We start from the raw sequence: 18,347 nt of genomic DNA on the forward strand, positions 1-18,347 counted from the left end.
TGGGAATTATATTGTATTAAACTATTTAACTTCTTTTTTCCAAGATATTTTTGTATCAGTGTAAGGCCATTAACAATATACAAGTATTAACAGGACAAATTAAAGCAGACTGGAGTTAGTCAGTCCCAATAAAATTATCAGAATATTATTTAAGAATTTCTAATCACTTACCTTGTGAACTAACTTTACTTTGATTTTTCTTTGCACTTTTGGAGGGAATTGAAACAAAAACAGTTTTCTGTTTGGTGATTTATTTTCCTGACTCTTCATTTTCACATTTTTGGGCAAAGTAATTCCAACCACCTACAGTTTTTACTTCTTACAAATGACAATTAACCTTGTGTATTTTATGTGTGCTCAGCTGCTCAGTCATGTCTGACTCTTTGCAACCCCATGGACTGTTGCCTACCAGGCTCCTCTTGTCCATGGAATTTTCCAGGTAAGAATGCTGGTGCTAAGTCACTTCAGTTGAGTCTGACTCTTTACCACCCTATGGACTGACTGTAGCCCACTAAGCTGCTCTGTCCATGGGATTCTCCAGGCAAAGAAACTGGAATGAGTTGCCATTTCCTCCAGGAGATCTTCCAGGGGAGAATACTGGAGTGGGATGTCATTTCCTAATACCAGGGATCTTCCCAACCTAGAGATCGAACCCGTGTCTCTTGTGTTTCCTGCATTGGCAGACAGGTTCTTTGCTACTGCACCACCTGGGAAGCCAAATTTTATTATATAATCATGTACAATTAATAATGTGTCTGAAATATATATTTTATGTGATAACGAGGCTAATTATTCAATACCTAAGACACAAGAAAGCAACTATTTATCTTCTTCTACCTTCTTCTTAATTCAAAGGCAAATTCAAAGGCAAAAAAATCAATTCTTAAAAATCTAGAAACAATACTGTTTTAGATAATGTTACTTCTTTGAAAATTAGCCTCAGTTATGAAAGTAAAATTTGGAACCTCAAAACTAGATAGAAGTTTGAATTTTATGTGTCTGTGAAAGAAGAACTGTGGAGAACTTACAAAAAATTCTTTTGAAGAGACAGAATTAAGATATATTTAATGTTTGTTAATTGCTTCAGTAATATTTTCAGGCAAAAAATGTCCTCTTGACAATTATATAAGCCTTCTGAAATTGTTCTGCTCACAAATAAGGTGGTAAAATAGTCTGGATAAAAATTACAATCACTAAAAAAAAATTATAGTTACAATCGTAAAGGTAAAGAACATTACATTAGGTAGGCTAGCAAAAATGGGTGGTACCTCAGGACGGCTGATGTCTATTAGACCATGGTGGTCAGTGTGCCTGTAAGTTACATTTGGGATGATTCTTGGAATCACTATAACCATCCCCTTAAACAATGAATACATATCTGCTTTCTGCTTTAATTATAGAACTACATAAAACATAATTACTAAATACATCTAGAATTATTCTTCCAAGATTCTAATAAGTTCCCTATTAACTAGAAAGTTGATATCAGATTTAATTTTTATTTAAATATAATCTTTGTATTCCATATTCTTTAAGTTCCACAATCCATGATGGTTTAGGTCTGTTTTGCAAAGAATACTTTTAAAATTATCTTTACACTAAAGATAATTAGAATGTTATTCCAGTCCACTTTAACTGTCTGTTAATTTTTATTTTTTAAATCACCATGAATCAATTGTATTTTGGCTGATTACTTTTAAAGCCACTATATATTTGAAAGTATTTGGCAATGTGCCCAATGCTTTAAGTTTTGTTTTTTATACTTTTGATTCATTCTCCAATTTACTTACCTCTTTTCCAGCCTCATGTTTACCTCAGCACTAGAACACGTCATGTAAAACTAGCATAAATTATATAGTGTTGTTATTCTTAAAAAATCTGCATGGAAATGTACAATACTTCTGCAAATGCCTTCAATCTTTATTCTTAATAATCACCACTTAAAATTGACTATAAGTTTGCCTTCACTTTCGAGTTTTATATATGTATATTATTCTTTAGAATATATGATCATACAGTTTCAGTTCTTTGAGAATTAGGATAATTATATTTTCTTGCATGTTTTGCATTGATATGCATTCATGAGAACAACAAAAAATTAAGGTTACTACTCTTCCATAAAAAGTCTTGAATTTATGGCTCTATAATATTTTAGAGACTAGAAAAAGGAATAATTTCAAAAAATATATTCAAACATTTAGCTAATTATTAAACAGTTCAAAATGCCTTCCAAAAAATTATAGACAGGCAAAATAAATATTCTGGACTTGTGGGTTTCTTAGGAAAATATACCAATATGGGAACTCTATATACAGAGAGAAAATATCCCATTGACTGTAGATTATTAAATTATGCTGAAAATTGGAGTTTTAAAAATATCACACCGATTATCATGGCCAATTAAAATGCTTAAATATTTCACACTTGCTTGATTTTAAATAAAATTTGGAACTATCCATAATTAAAGATATAGAAAAAATATTCCATTCTTAGTAGAATAACAAAAAGTCATGTAGATGTATAAAATGACTACTATTTTAAATATCACAAAAAGATGAGTTTGTAAGTGACTCTCTTTAAGGAAACACTATAATATTTAAGATTAATAAAAATAAATAGTTCTACCATTAAAAGAAAATATTTTTACTTTATAGCCCACTTATGAAAAATACATACTTTTTGATACAATTGTTAAATAGTGGAGCTCCTAAAATGTAGTGAAGGAAATTCAGTCCAAGTTTAAAAAATTGAGATTTGAAAGATCTAAAATGTATGCCCATATTTGAAGAAAAAACTATCCATTGTAACATGTACTGTATGAATGTATAAACTTCTTTTAGAAACCCTGCTAATACATGTAATTTACTAAACTTAAGAAGCAAGTTTTTTAGCCTTACCCAATAGGCCTTGAAACAATAATTTCAACTTGAGGTTCTGATTTTGATTCTAAAATAATGTTGTAAACTTCTTCATTTGTAGCTCCCGGCAGGGGTTTACCATTCCATTCTAGAACTTCATCCCCTTGAATTTAAAAAAAAGGGTATTTTTTTACCTCATATATTGTTTATTTTTCTTATCTTTTCTTGTTTTTTTTTTTTTTAACAAAGAAATGCAAAACATATACAAATAGTTTAATCGTCTAGGCTCTGCTCTTGAAAGCAAATTAATTGCCATATAATGTCAGCTAAATGGTTCTTTTTAAACACTTGTTTCTTTTTGTTTTTTTCTTTCCCCCATAGAAGATTACTGGTCATTTGAAACAGTACAACACAAACTATCTTTTGAGAAATATCAGAAATAATATAAAAATCATCTCATGCTATGGGATGGAATTAGCATAGCTCATTTGGCAACATCAAAAATAATAATTAGCAGCATGCCCTCTATAATATAATTGTAGGCAGCTCTATACATGAAAGATTATTAAATGCTGCATAAATCCTGCTTTACTTTTGGTAGAAATAGCAATTAACATTTGTTAGCATGAATTTTCCAACTATAAGTCATGCTTCATTGCCTTCTCCAGATGCACAACAGAATAAAAATGCATGAAAGGATTTGAATTCATACCCAGAGGGTAACGCAGGGAGCTATGGCAAAATTACAAAGCAAGCAGATGTAAAATTGTTGCATGACAGTCAACCTACTTCCAGATGTTCATACACACACGCTCTATACATAATACATATCATAGTAATTAAGGTAAAATTAGAAAATATTTTAATAAAAATATAATACATATTAAGTTGTTAAATAACTGAAGATTCGCTGAGGAGAGCAACACAGTATTAAAATACAAGGACTAATCACCTGCTATATTAACCAGAGCTTTCACCAAAGACCATTTGGAAAAAAACACTTATTTTCACAAATATTTAGAGCAGTTTTAGTTCTCAAATGTCTCTGCAATGTACCTTGAATTGACAATAGAGGCTCAGCTGAAATATCCAGCTGCAGGGACACTTTGAGGAGTCTTAGTTTTGTGCTTGTTTTGTGTATGCTTATTTTGCTGTTATCAGTTCCTATAATACTTCAGTAGCAAATGAAATATGTCTCTAATAAATGGATCAATATCATCATTATACATTTAAAGCTAATGACAAATATGGAACTTTTTAGTTTTTAGTTATGCCTTTTAAAAAAGTAGATTTTTGCTTTGCTAGGTTTATTTTAAAATAATTCTTCTCCCTACCCCCAAGTGTTTGCTTACTCAAAAGTAAAAAGGCAAATATATGAAAAGCATATCACACTGTTTAGGTATGACAAAAGAGTATGGTTAGTACAAATAGTTAAATGACTTCTGATCATTTGACCTAAGATGTTAACTTGCAGTTTTTCAAACAGGAATGAATACACATCACTCTATTAAAAAAAAAAAAGTAATACAATTTTAAAATGTATTAGGAGTCTTTTAAATTTACTGACCAAAAAAAAAAAAAAAAGCAAGTTTACATCATGTGAATGTATATGTGTGTGTCCGTATGAAAAAATATTTTCTAAAATAATAATTACCCTGATATTTTCTATTCTATTTTGTTCTATTTCATTTTTTTAAAATAATGAATGTAACCCATTAAGTCAACTTTACTATCCAGTAATGTGCAGCAATCAACATTTTGCAAAAAAACCCTGCATTATAAAATTCTTTCTCTTATAGACAGCAATCTAGCAGCACTACTTTTAATATAAAACTAACTTAATATATGTATTGATTTATTTACAAATCAAGAATTCCTAAGTTAGAAGCTGGTCTCCTTAAAACTATTTATGAAAGATAATGGGTAAACAAAGATGAAAAAGAGGCTTTCTTCTGTCTTTAAATTTGTTGGAGGAGAAATACAAAAGTGAATTCCTTTTTTTTTTGAATTTTAAATTTTATTTTATTTTTAAACTTTACAATATTGTGTTAGTTTTGCCAAATATCGAAATGAATCCGATATGTTGTATGCAATGAGAGAAATCCATGTGAGGAACAGAGGGAGAGTCCAGCTGCACCAGGGAGCAGGGGACTAGTTACTGCTCAGGGGAAGTATCGGGAAACGCTTCGCAATTAAGGCAACTTTAGAAGAGTTTTGAAGGATGGCAAGGATATCAACAGGCAGAGCCCAGGAACAGCAAAGCCACCGTGAGGACAGGCATGGCCAGGTCCTGCAGGTGGAATCAGCACCTGGGACCGCAGGTGGACCAGCACGGCCTCGGCTGGGGGAGCGGAAGAAGGGGGCGGGACTGTTAGCGGAGGGCAGACTGCAGAGCTTCAAGCCGAGCAGACGGTGCCTGAGGGATGATGGAGGGACTTAACAAGGGGGGTGTCTGTGATTCCATCATCCAGCAGTGCGCAAGGACTGAAGGGAACAGCAGCAGGAAAAGCTACTGCAGATTAAGGCAAGACTGCAGATGCTGAACAAATATCATGCTAAACAAACTAGTTTTACAGGCTAACGCTGTTTGTATGTAAACAGAAGGAAACAGTTCCTAAATAACATGTAAATCAAACAGAATATACTGTCTAATTTTCAAGCACATCAATTGCTTCAAGTGAAAACTACATTTATATGTTTTACAGTTATTTAAGTAGAGCTTCTAATGTTTTAAAGTTTCTCAGACTCTAGGCACGTAAGAGGGTTAAATAAGTGAAATTAATTACTAAGGGATATATATACTATGGAAAACCTGACTTTCTTAAGTGACTATTAAAAAAAAAACACAAAAATTAAAAAAAAAAAGTCATGTTTAGAATCTGATCTGCAAATTCAGATTTCTGTAGTCAAAGTTATCTTACACTTGAGTAGACAACAAGTGATTCTTATAACGTTTCAAGTCTTCAAGCCCCTAAACAAGCAGAATCGGTTTAATGACATAGTCACTCCTGATTGAGCTATGTTCTTAGAGAATCATAATAGTCCCTGATGAGAAATAACAGAGGACAATGACAGTACACATCTTCAAAGATGTGCATATAGCAGATGGAGAAAAACCTCTCATTTGGATTTTCCCTCTATACAATACCTGGAGAGCACATCCCTAGCAAATAAAAAAATCTGAATGATTTTGAACTGACACTCTCATAATCAGTTACAGCAAAAATGTCCTTAATACAATATTTTTCTAAAGGTTCCAATAATTATAACCTTAAGGTATAAAAACTGAGAAAAAATAGTCCAGAAATGTTCTCTTTCCACATGCTATGGGTCATTAATCCTCACTTTGACAGGTCAGCTTACTCTGTTTTCTTTCTGATTGTCTGGCAAATGGGTAAGCAAATACTCTCACCAAAAGATTTTTACTAAACTCTGAAGTACAGCAAACTGGAAAAAAATATGTTGAAAAATAAAAAGATTTATCAAAAATAAATTTTAAAATATGTTGCTACTAAGTATGGCACATTTCAACATGTAAATGATGTTATTATATAATATGAAGGTTACAAAGTAACAAAATGTAAATTTCCAAATACCAAGAAGTAGCACATCTATATGAATACAACAGTATATGTCACATTTAAATTAACAAATAATATATAATCTGTGTAAGAAATGTGATTGTGATTAGATTTTACTAAAAACTCCAGTAATGAATAAGTGTTTTGGGACCATTATGAAAAACTTTAGTAATTACTATGACTTATAAAATAAAGGACTAAACTCTGACATTATTTTTTTCACAGGCTTAACTGTTTCAGACTTTTGTAGCAACATTATGCAGCCATATACAAAAATTAGTAATCCTTTGGCATTTTGCATCTATTTATTTTTAATAAATGAAAAGATTTGACTCATTCTCTCCAAACTGCTATTCATGTATAGTTGTCTATTATGACAATCAATTAAATATTCATATCCAGAAAAATATCTGTATGCCTGCATGAAAATTGCTTGTTTACTTAATGGGCATACATAACTTACCCAAAATTGAAAACCACCAACTCATGCATAGAGTACATATGACTTAGATATTAAAAGAGGAACTTTACCTGCTCTCAAGTGTCCAACCACATCTGCAAGGCTACCCTTCTTTACTTTGGTGATGAAGGCACCGAGGCGTCCTAAGTCAGTCATTTTTCCTCCAACAACCTGGATAATTATACATTTGTAAGTTCCCAAGACTCACGCTGAAACAAAAGTCTCTTAGTTTGGGGAATTATTCCTACATATTTTGTGATATGTTTAGAATTGAATGTAGGAACAAAAATGACGTGAAATCTATTTTTGGTTAAAGGGGGCTGCAGCATCGTAGCAACAAGAACTTACCCCATTGCATGCATCCTAAGGAAGTTTATATACTGGTTCATTGTACCAACCTCACACAAAAGGGTGTCTGGGACAATGTGCCCCTAAGAATACACGATGTCCCCTTTCACCATCAGACAACAGGTGTTTGACACTTTACTAATATTGGAGTTCATTTTTCTTTATCTAAATTCACTTGAATTTCTGTAATTGACCATGGTCTATTGTGACATGGGAACTTGATCCTTTTCATGTATTTTTAGTCTAAGACAAAGACTGAGGATTTAAAATTTAAACCAAGAACAGACCACTTTGGGGAAGCAGTTCACCATGGTGCAGAGTAACGGCCTAAGTGTATCACATCTCCTGAACACCTGAATGACCTCCTCACCTGATATACATAGAGGATCCGATCTGAGTCTCCAAGGCTGAGTTATATCACTGAATGGTTAACATGCTCACCTGGATTTTCCTCAATAACTAAAATTAAACATATCTGAAAGGTTCTCAGTTTAATTTCTCCCAATGCAGGGGCTCAATACATATGATTCAAAATGGGAAGGGTATCATCAAAAGTTGAAGTTGATCAATAGGGACGTGGCCAATAGTGGAGGTGATCAGAATTAGTTCATAGCAAGAGAATTAATGATAATAATCAATAAGGTGACATTAGCTGAAAAAAAGTTTTTAGTTGGATTCATAGGCAATGGTTTTAAGGAGATCAAACTATTACCCAACTATACAATACAATCTCTTGATAAATAATCATTTTAAAGCAACATTTATGAATGTTTATGAAAGCAAATAAAACCATGTGACAACATTCATACATGTTACACACAATAAAACAAAATGTATGTATATATATTTTTTTCTTGCCAAACAAAATATTTGTAATTTTTAGTTGCTTTTTTATCTGTTAGAAGTCAGTTAATATTTTTAAAGGTACATTTTACTCTTTGGGTATAAATTCTATTGCACTTAGGAAACAATCTCTTCAGTGATCTTTGAGGTTGCTTGTCAAAATATAATAAAATTATGAGGTTCATATTATCTAATGTTACTTCTTTCCATTAAAACCATTTTAATGTAAAAACAGTCCTTGAACTTTATATTCAGAGGAGAATTCTACTATTTTTCAACATTTTATTGCAGTTTCCTAACATATCTGTATTCCATTTTAACAAAATGAGTTTAAAATACTGCCCAGATAAAGGTACTAAATACACCATAAGCCATCAATATATTAACAAGATATATTTACTAGAAGAACTTTTTTCTGAAGAGGAGAGGATGACCACTGTCAGAAATTTTGTTGAATGCAGTCACACTTTAATTCATCATTTAAGAAACATTATAAACCAGGATACTTACTTTCAGACCCAGTAATGCACCTGATTCTTTGGGCATGGTTGTTCTCTTGTTAAGAATAACACGTCCAATTAATCGATCCCCTTCTTTAGAAGGCTGCCACGTTACAGGGTGCTATTAAAACATGAACAAAGTTAAGAAGATAAACCAGCTATTCTCTTTCCTATGCACACATAATTACTGGTTGTAGTGTGATGCAATTTCCTCAGTTAAGGACACTCTGAGGGGATTCCTTCTTCTCGTGGGCTCTATCCTTGGCTTATAACAATTTTCATTTACAGTTGTAATTTTTTCAAAATAGGCACTTACTATACTACATCATTCTAAAAAGTCAGAAACTAAGTACCTCTCTAAAATACAGCTCTGAAATGAAATGAAATATTAAAATGTATCTGCTGATATTAGTCAAGTCAATTCTGTATTCTGAGTTGTCAGTGATGTTGATATCATTAAGCAAATAATATCTCATTTACATATAGCCATTACTTAACACTTGCTTTTACTACTTTAAAATTTGTTTGAAGTATTATTCAGTGCTAACTTATTTTTCCTCAAAACTGTACTGTCTTAAATGAAATCAGTATTTTCTTTCATAAGATATATAATGGAGCAGAATAAGGTTACTGTCTATCACATATCAGCAAAGGATGAACGGCCTACATCTTCTTGGAGCTCCCAAATCTCCCTCCTCGGATGCTCACCGAGCTAATAGGTGATGTTTCCCGGCTATGCCACGTGGCGGGATCCAGCCAGTAATAATCCAAGTCACCTGCACAGTAGGGAGAGAAGGAAAAGTGCAATGGCATTGAAGTGGAGAAGGAATACCTTATGTGCAACTTCCTCAATCTATGAAGGGTTAATAAGTTTCATAATCTCGGGTGTGTACATCTCAGATTGTACACATCTGCGCTGCACAGGCTGTGACCTGCACGCCCAGAATGAGTGTGCGCAACAACGCATATCATCATGGGGAAGGGTTATCTTTCCTTTCAGCCTAGAAACACATAAAAAGTATAGAAAGAACTAGGTTATCCCATGCACTGCCCCTCAATGGACTACCCACGCCAAGACACAGACTGTCATGAGTGATACTGGCTAAAATTATATTCACTGCACTGAGATGAGTATTAAAATTTAGTGCCCCTTCTTCAACTCTTCTGAACTACATCGTTTTTCAAAATTATTCTCTAGTCTCTGTAACTGGACACACGGTTTTAGGACATTTTTGAAAAAGTGATGTGAAAGTTAAAGATCCAAAAAAACTTTTAGCAAAAGAGTACATGCATGTGTTCCAGAACATGTGTATATCCGTGGTGGATTCCTGTAGATGTATGGCAAAACCAATACAATATTGTAAAGTAATTAGCCTCCAATTAAAATAAATAAATTTATATTTTAAAAAAGAGTACATACAACTGACAGAATTCACTTTTACTAAATCATAAAAAAGACTTTAAAAATTCCAACTTTTTAACATGAATTTATGAACATTTACTTTGGATTTTTTGGTTTAAAAATATAATGTGATAGAAAGCATTTGAGGGAAAAAAAAAAGAAGAAAAATCAACGCAAAGCAGCAGGGCTGTAAGTATCCGCATAGGAAGAAAGTCCAAATCGGGTAACCGTCTGAGAATTAATGACCTTTAACATTTTAAACATCAGGTTAAATCCATGAAAAATTTTCTCCTCATGGATGTTGAAAGAGAAAAATACTAGGAGAGTGAGTAAAGCATGCCAGTTAACAGTGAGATGTCCAGCTCACTGTTAAGAAAATGTTTGGATGCTGCCTGTGAAGGTCATAAATAAAGAATTTTATGTAGATTACAGACATGACAAACATAATAAGCATGATAAAAGAAATATGACAGAAATGGAACAACAGTTTAAAATGTATAGGCACAAAAATTGCATGCATTTCAGTTTTTTAGTAGCTGCCTCTCTTTTCCTTTTACATAATGTGTTAGGAACGTGGGAGAGTGTTATACATACTATAATAAACACTTAATGTTTTTCAAATACGGCATGTAAATAACTAGCAATATATTCTATGAAGCCGAATTCTGTTAAAATTTACTCCACATGGAGTCTATATCCTTCCCCAAATCACAAATTTTAAAAGCTGTACATGAATTTGTGACTATAGATCTCAAATATTCTTCTGGACGGTCTTAGGGAATGGAATATAAGGAAAGCTGTAAAAGAAATATTTTTTTCTCCTTTATTTTTACTGTTTGTGAAACTTCATATTTTAAAGTTTAAATATATTTCACTAAAGCTGTTTCATCTTTAATATTATGACACCATTCCTCTTGAAAGAAAAACTATCTACAATAAAAATAAAATTAAAATTTCTACTAAGCAGTAACTTCAAATATTCAAAGGATTATTTCAATTCATAAAGCTTTCTCCCCAAAATTTCACATACCAAGTAATAAGGCTGATCACTTCTCAAATTCTGATTCACTCTGAAATACTTTGACAAATTAATAGACTTACTGAGATATGCTTGGGGCTTAAAGAAAAAAATAATTAGTCATTAAGTTGGAAGCTGCTTTGAGAAGTCTTTAAGGATACAGAAATGACAAAAATCCTCACTAATTTAAAGGCTTCAGGGAAACAGTTCATTGCATCCTTCAGGAATTGATTGAGATCTTAGAAACTAGAATCCTTGGGCCCTTCTCTGTCTCTTCTTCCAAATCCTTGTATGGACTTAAACATTGTTTCACTCACCTTTTCCTGAGCAAATCTGGATATGTGTATCTAGTGAATGTCTGTTGTGCAAAAAGGGCTCCTTATATGCAAAGAGTCAAAAGCTAATGTTTCTGGTATAATTCAGTAATGACACTGAATACACTTTATTATGAAAAGACTGCTTTCAGGCAATGGTTTTCTATCAGGTATAAACTGTGTAGGGAAATGATCGTAATAAACAGTCTAATTTAATTGGCTTAACCTCAGATACACAGGTGACACCACCCTTATGGAAGAAAGCGAAGAAGAACTAAAGAGCCTCTTGATGAAAGTGAAAGAGGAGAGTGAGAAAGTTGGCTTAAAACTCAACATTCAGAAAACTAAGATCATGGCATCTGGTCCCATCACTTCATGGCAAATACATTGGGAAACAATGGAAACAGTGAGAGTGTTTACTTTTTTAGGCTTCAGGTGACTGCAGCCATGAAATTAAAAGACGCTTGTTCCTTGGAAGAAAAGTTATGACCAACCTAGACAGCATATTAAAAAGCAGAGACATTACTTTGCCAACAAAGGCCCATCTAGTCAAAGCTATGGTTTTTCCAGCGGTCATGTATGGATGTGAGAGTTGGACTATCAAGAAAGCTGAGTGCTGAAGAATTGATGCTTTTGAACTGTGGTGTTGGAGAAGGCTCTTGAGAGTCCTTTGGATTGCAAGGAGATCCAACCAGCCCATCCTAAAGGAAATCAGTCCTGAATATTCATTGGAAGGATTGATGCTGAAGCTGAAACTCCATACTTTGGCCACCTGATGCGAAGAACTGACTCACTGGAAAAGACCCTGATGCTAGGAAAGATTGAAGGTGGGAGGGAAAGGGGACAACAGAGGATGAGATGGTTGGATGGCATCACCGACTGGATGGACATGAATTTGAGTAAACTCCGGGAGTTGGTGATGGACAGGGAGGCCTGGCATACTGTGGTCCAAGGGGTCACAAAGAATCGGACCTGACTGGGCGACTAAACTGAACTGAACTGGAACACATGCATGTATGTGCATATGTATGTATATATGTTTTTCCAGGCCATTCAGGTGTGTGGCCAGCACATTGATGCTCATTTGGATGGAACAGATTTTGAAGTTTGGAAACTCTGCTTTTAAATTCTGGCAAGTGACTAAAAATGACTAATTAACATAAATCTAAAAAGCACATTAAGTACTGCAGTATACACTAACAGTTGCGTATATTTTAGTACACGAATATACTTCCCTCACATTCCGAAAGTTTTAACAGCTTTCTTAGCATGAATTTCATCATCACACATTAAAATACAACAGTTTTGCTTAAACATTTATAAAAAATATATTCTAAAATCTAAATATGCTGTTTTAAACTATATGTCCTTCATCTTTCCATGCATTATGAAGCTGTAAATGTATCACTGACTTTTAAATACTCTAATTTGTCTTTATAAGACATTTATCTATTATTAATAAAAGTAACACTCAACAAACCTCCCTCCTAAAATATTCAGACTAGAATTTCATTAATATAAAACATTTTTCTTAATTAAATTTCCTAATAGGTGATTAAAGATACTGACTGCCAGTGGCATAACTACAAAATGATAAATTCATGGCATTTGCTTATGGAATTGATGCAAAAGCATCCTGGTTTTAATGTTGAATGTAACTGTAAAGGAGTACATTTAGTATTATCATTAATTTAGATCCAGGAAATAGATGCTTCAGTCTACAGAAATGGCTGAAGTTCATAAATATCCATGTTCAATGAAGTGTTATAATTTGATTAATTTTTGTGAAAACATTAAAAGGAGAGTTTTATCCTGTCCCTTGTTGAAAAAGCAGGTTAATTAAACTTCATAAGTAAGCACACAGGTTTAACTGCACAAAAAAAAGTCAGCTAGTGACTGTAAGGAGAACAAACCAGTCAATCCTAAAAGATATTGGTCCTGAATAGTCACTGGAAGGACTTATGCTGATGCTGAAGCTGAAGCTCCAATATTTTGGCCACCCGACGTGACGAACTGACTCATTAGAAAAGACCCTGATGCTGGGGAGATTGAAGGCAGATTGAGAAGGGAATGACAGAGGATGAGACGGTTGGTTGGCATCACCGATTTGATGGACATGAGTTTGAGCAAACTCCGGGAATTGGTGATGGACAGGGAAGCCTGGCGTAGTGCACTCCATGGGGTCGCAGAGTCGGAACACGAACTGAGCGACTGAACTGAGTGACATATGGGCTTCCCTAGTGGCTCAGTTGGTAAAGAATCTGCCTGCAGTGCAGGAGACCTGGTTCAATCCCTGGCTTGGGAAGATGCCCTGGAGGAGGGCATGACAACCCACTCCAATATTCTTGCCTGGAGAATCCCCATGGACAGAGGAGCCTGGCGAGCTATAGTCCATGGGGTCACACAGAGTCGGACACGACTGAGTGACTAAGCATAGCACAGCACAGTGACATATGAGCTTTCTGAAAAGAGATCTTGCTTTTCCTAAACCCAGGTTATTATGGCAAGAGTATGTAACACTGCATAAACATACATGTCTGTGATTTAAATATTTGCATCTTGTGATAGCTAATTTCAAAGCACAAGAGATTTCAATAAGACCAAAGGCAATAAACAAAAACACTTTCTAAATAATACATATGGATGGTTGCATGTATATGAATATACTAAAACTGTAAGGAAAAAACCATACATAACTTCACACATTAAATATCTACTTAAAAACTCACATAACAAATATACTTGATCAAGCTGAAGGTCTAACTAATGTTCAAGTAGTAAAGGAAAGAGTATCAACATCAAACCCCTGAAGCATTAGAAAATGTGGACATCTCCATCATCAGAAGACATAGATGGTGTATTTTTAACATCATTATAATGGATGATAATAAAAGATGGGACTAAATCAATTACAAGATAGACTCACAGAAAGTCTGAACAATATATATCCATAAATTTGCTACTTATTATCTTAAAATAAATGGAGTGTTCTTCCTACATAGAAGAGATTGTACCATTCAAAACCATTATAAAAATCATGGACCAAAATCAGAAGAACAAGTCTTCCCAGAGGTTTCGTACACTTCTTTAAATTTTTCCTCTTTTGTTTATACTCTACGGCAAGGTATGTGTGGAGACTCAATGAAACTATTAATAGATGAATACTAATGTACTTTATTATAGCATAGCACTATACAAATTAAAATATGTCTTAATATTTTATTAAAATTAAATTTAATTAATTTAATAATTAATATTAATTATTTCTTTAATTAAAATTAAAATATATCACATTTATTATATATCTATAAACAGCGTATACATAAAAGCCAACTCAGTTATAAGAATTATATTTTAATTTGAGACAAAGCAAGGTATTTTTAATACTATGTACCATGATCAGCATGTAAGTTAATAAATATTGCTAAATTGCTATTGTTATGATATAATAGAGGCATGTATCCATTTTATTGATTTTAATACATTACAAGGACATTCTTTTCATAAACAGGAAATAAACTATGAAGTCTAAGAATGGAGGAAAAAACTTAACTTCTGATTGATATAACAAAAATTCGTGAAATAGTTTCCTTATGTTTTAGAAGGCCTAGATCTGATAGATAGAGTGCCTGATGAACTATGGAATGAGGTTCATGACATTGTACAGCAGACAGGGATCAAGACCATTCCCATGGAAAAGAAATGCAAAAAAGCAAAATGGCTGTCTGGGGAGGCCTTACAAATAGCTGTGAAAAGAACAGAAGCGAAAAGCAAAGGAGAAAAGGAAAGATACAAACATCTGAATGCAGAGTTCAAAGAATAGCAAGAAGAGATAAGAAAGCCTTCTTCAATGATCAATGCAAAGAAATAGAGGAAAACAACAGAATGGGAAAGACTAGGGATCTCTTCAAGAAAATCAGAGATACCAAAGGAACACTTCATGCAAAGATGAGCTCGATAAAGGACAGAAATGGTATGGACCTAACAGAAGCAGAAGAGATGGCAAGAATACACAGAAGAACTGTACAAAAAAGATCTTCATGACCCACATAATCACGATGGTGTGATCACTGACCTAGAGCCAGACATCCTGGAATGTGAAGTCAAGTGGGCCTTAGAAAGCATCACTACGAACAAAGCTAGTGGAGGTGATGGAATTCCAGTTGAGCTATTTCAAATCCTGAAATATGATGCTGTGAAAATGCTGCACTCAATATGCCAGCAAATTTGGAAAACTCAGCAGTGGCCACAGGACTGGAAAAGGTCAGTTTTCATTCCAATCCCAAAGAAAGGCATTGCCAAAGAATGCTCAAATTACTGCACAAGTGCACTCACCTCACACGCTAGTAAAGTAATGCTCAAAATTCTCCAAGCCAGGCTTCAGCAATATGTGAACCGTGAACTTCCTGATGTTCAAGCTGCTTTTAGAAAAAGCAAGAGAGTTCCAGAAAAACATCTATTTCTGCTTTATTGACTATGCCAAAGCCTTTGACTGTGTGGATCACAATAAACTGTGGAAAATTCTGAAAGAGATGGGAATACCAGACCACCTGACCTGTCTCTTGAGAAATTTGTATGCAGGTCAGGAAGCAACAGTTAGAACTGGACATGGAACAACAGACTGGTTCCAAATAGGAAAAGGAGTTTGTCAAGGCTGTATATTGTCACCCTGTTTATTTAACTTATATGCAGAGTACATCATGAGAAACTCTGGACTGGAAGAAACACAAACTGGAATCAAGATTGCTGGGAGAAATATCAATAACCTCAGATATGCAGATGACACCACCCTTATGGCAGAAAGTGAAGAGGAACTAAAAAGCCTCTTGATGAAAGTGCAAGTGGAGAGTGAAAAAGTTGGCTTAAAGCTCAACATTCAGAAAACGAAGATCATGGCATCCGGCCCCACCACTTCATGGGAAATAGATGGGGAAACAGTGGAAACAGTGTCAGACTTTATTTTTCTGGGCTCCAAAATCACTACAGATGGTGACTGCAGCCATGAAATTAAAAGACACTTACTCCTTGGAAGGAAAGTTATGACCAACCTAGATAGCATATTCAAAAGCAGAGACATTACTTTGCCAACAAAGGTCCGTCTAGTCAAGGCTATGGTTTTTCCAGTAGTCATGTATGGTTGTGAGAGTTGGACTATAAAGAAAGCTGAGCACCAAAGAATTGATGCTTTTGAACTGTGGTGTTGGAGAAGACTCTTGAGAGTCCCTTGGACTGCAAGGAGATCCAACCAGTCCATTCTGAAGGAGATCAGCCCTGGGATTTCTTTGGAAGGAATGATGCTAAAGCTGAAGCTCCAGTACTTTGGCCACCTCATGCAAAGAGTTGACTCATTGGAAAAGACTCTGATGCTGGGAAGGATTGGGGGCAGGAGGAGAAGGGGACGACAGAGGATGAGATGGCTGGATGGCATCACTGACTCGATGGACATGAGTCTCAGTGAACTCTGGGAGTTGGTGATGGACAGGGAGGCCTGGCGTGCTGCGATTCATGGGGTCGCAAAGAGTCGGACATGACTGAGTGACTGATATGATCTGATCTGATGCCAATAACCTCAGATATGCAAGATGACACTACCCTTATGGCAGAAAGTGAAGAGGAACTAAAAAGCCTCTTGATGAAAATGAAAGAGGAGAGTGAGACAGTTGGCTTAAAGCTCAACATTCAGAAAACTAACATCATGGCATCTGGTCCCATCACTTCACGGCAGATAGATGAGGAAACAGTGGAAAGAGTGTCAGACTTTATTTCTGGGGGCTCCAAAATCACTACAGATGGTGATTGCAGCCATGAAATTAAAAGACACGTACCCCTTGGAAGGAAAGTTATGACCAACCTAGATAGCATATTCAAAAGCAGAGACATTACTTTGCCAACAAAGGTCCGTCTAGTCAAGACTATGGTTTTTCCAGTAGTCATGTATGTGTGTGAGAGTTGGACTCTGAAGAAAGCTGAGCGCCGAAGAATTGATGCTTTTGAACTGTGGTGTTGGAGAAGATTCTTGAGAGTCCCTTGGACTGCAAGGAGATCCAACCAGTCCATTCTAAAGGAGATCAGTCCTGGGTGTTCTTTGGAAGGAATGATGCTAAAGCTGAAACTCCAGTACTTTGGCCACCTCATGTGAAGACTTGACTCATTGGAAAAGACTCTGATGCTGGGAGGGATTGGGGGCAGGAGAAGAAGGGGACGACAGAAGATGAGATGGCTGCATGGCATCACCGACTCAATGGACATGAGTTTGAGTGAACTCCGGGAGTTGGTGATGGACAGGGAGGCCTGGCGTGCTGTGATTCATGGGGTCGCAAAGAGTCGGACACGACTGAGCGACTGAACTGAACTGATGCCTTCCAAGGGCAAGTGGGTTCACTCTCACTCTAAGTTATATACAATAATGGAGCTATCTGTGCAATCACTCAGTAAAAATGTGTTATACAACAGAGTGCCAGAAAGCCTAATCTCACCTCAGTTACTTTAACAATCCAGGAGAAGAAACAAAATTACTTAAAGAGACTTAACATCTAGGTATTAAAATTAAATTGGAACATGTACTTATTAACTTTACTGATTAACCAAATAATCTGTGAAAAAATAGAGAATTTCTGCACAGATGCAAAATCAGCAAACTGTCATTTATGACTGGAATCCTGATAGTCTAAGCTCCTAGTAGAGTAAAAGTATTGGCCCACAAACGCTTTCTGGTGACTTCATTCAAATCCCACCATGTCCACTGCACAATCTGATGGCAAATTTTGTGTAATTAAGTAGCAAATTTATGTCCCTTGAATGCAAGGCCTGAGGCAGGGCTGGAGGCATCTCTAAACTGATGGTCTTTAGCAGAAATCTCTTCAGTAATTCTAAGTAACTAAATTGTCTGGTGCTGGCCCAAGACACACACAGAAACTGTCAGTCTCCGGAAGAATTATATTCAGTCAGTTCAGTTCACTCCCTCAGTCGTGTCCAACTCTTCGCAACACCTGTCCGTTGACAGCAGGCCTCCCTGTCCTTCAC

At 35.1% G+C, this 18,347-nt stretch overlaps 1 protein-coding gene across 47 annotated transcripts in view; it reads right to left on the reverse strand.

Moving 5' to 3' along the window:
• Positions 1–18,347, reverse strand: part of RIMS1 (regulating synaptic membrane exocytosis 1) — a 596,845-nt gene that overhangs the window by 171,592 nt on the left and 406,906 nt on the right. For all 47 annotated transcript variants that reach the window (XM_044924533.2, XM_044924534.2, XM_044924532.2 and 44 more), the window contains 4 exons: positions 9,299–9,366; positions 8,601–8,711; positions 6,971–7,070; positions 2,898–3,021 (listed from right to left, as the gene is read on the reverse strand). In XM_044924533.2, coding sequence (XP_044780468.2) covers positions 2,898–3,021; positions 6,971–7,070; positions 8,601–8,711; positions 9,299–9,366 — 403 coding nt within the window. The remainder of the gene's footprint in view (positions 1–2,897; positions 3,022–6,970; positions 7,071–8,600; positions 8,712–9,298; positions 9,367–18,347) is intronic.

The sequence above is a fragment of the Bubalus bubalis genome, chromosome 10, assembly GCF_019923935.1.
Source record: "Bubalus bubalis isolate 160015118507 breed Murrah chromosome 10, NDDB_SH_1, whole genome shotgun sequence".
Classification (NCBI taxonomy): domain Eukaryota; kingdom Metazoa; phylum Chordata; class Mammalia; order Artiodactyla; family Bovidae; genus Bubalus; species Bubalus bubalis.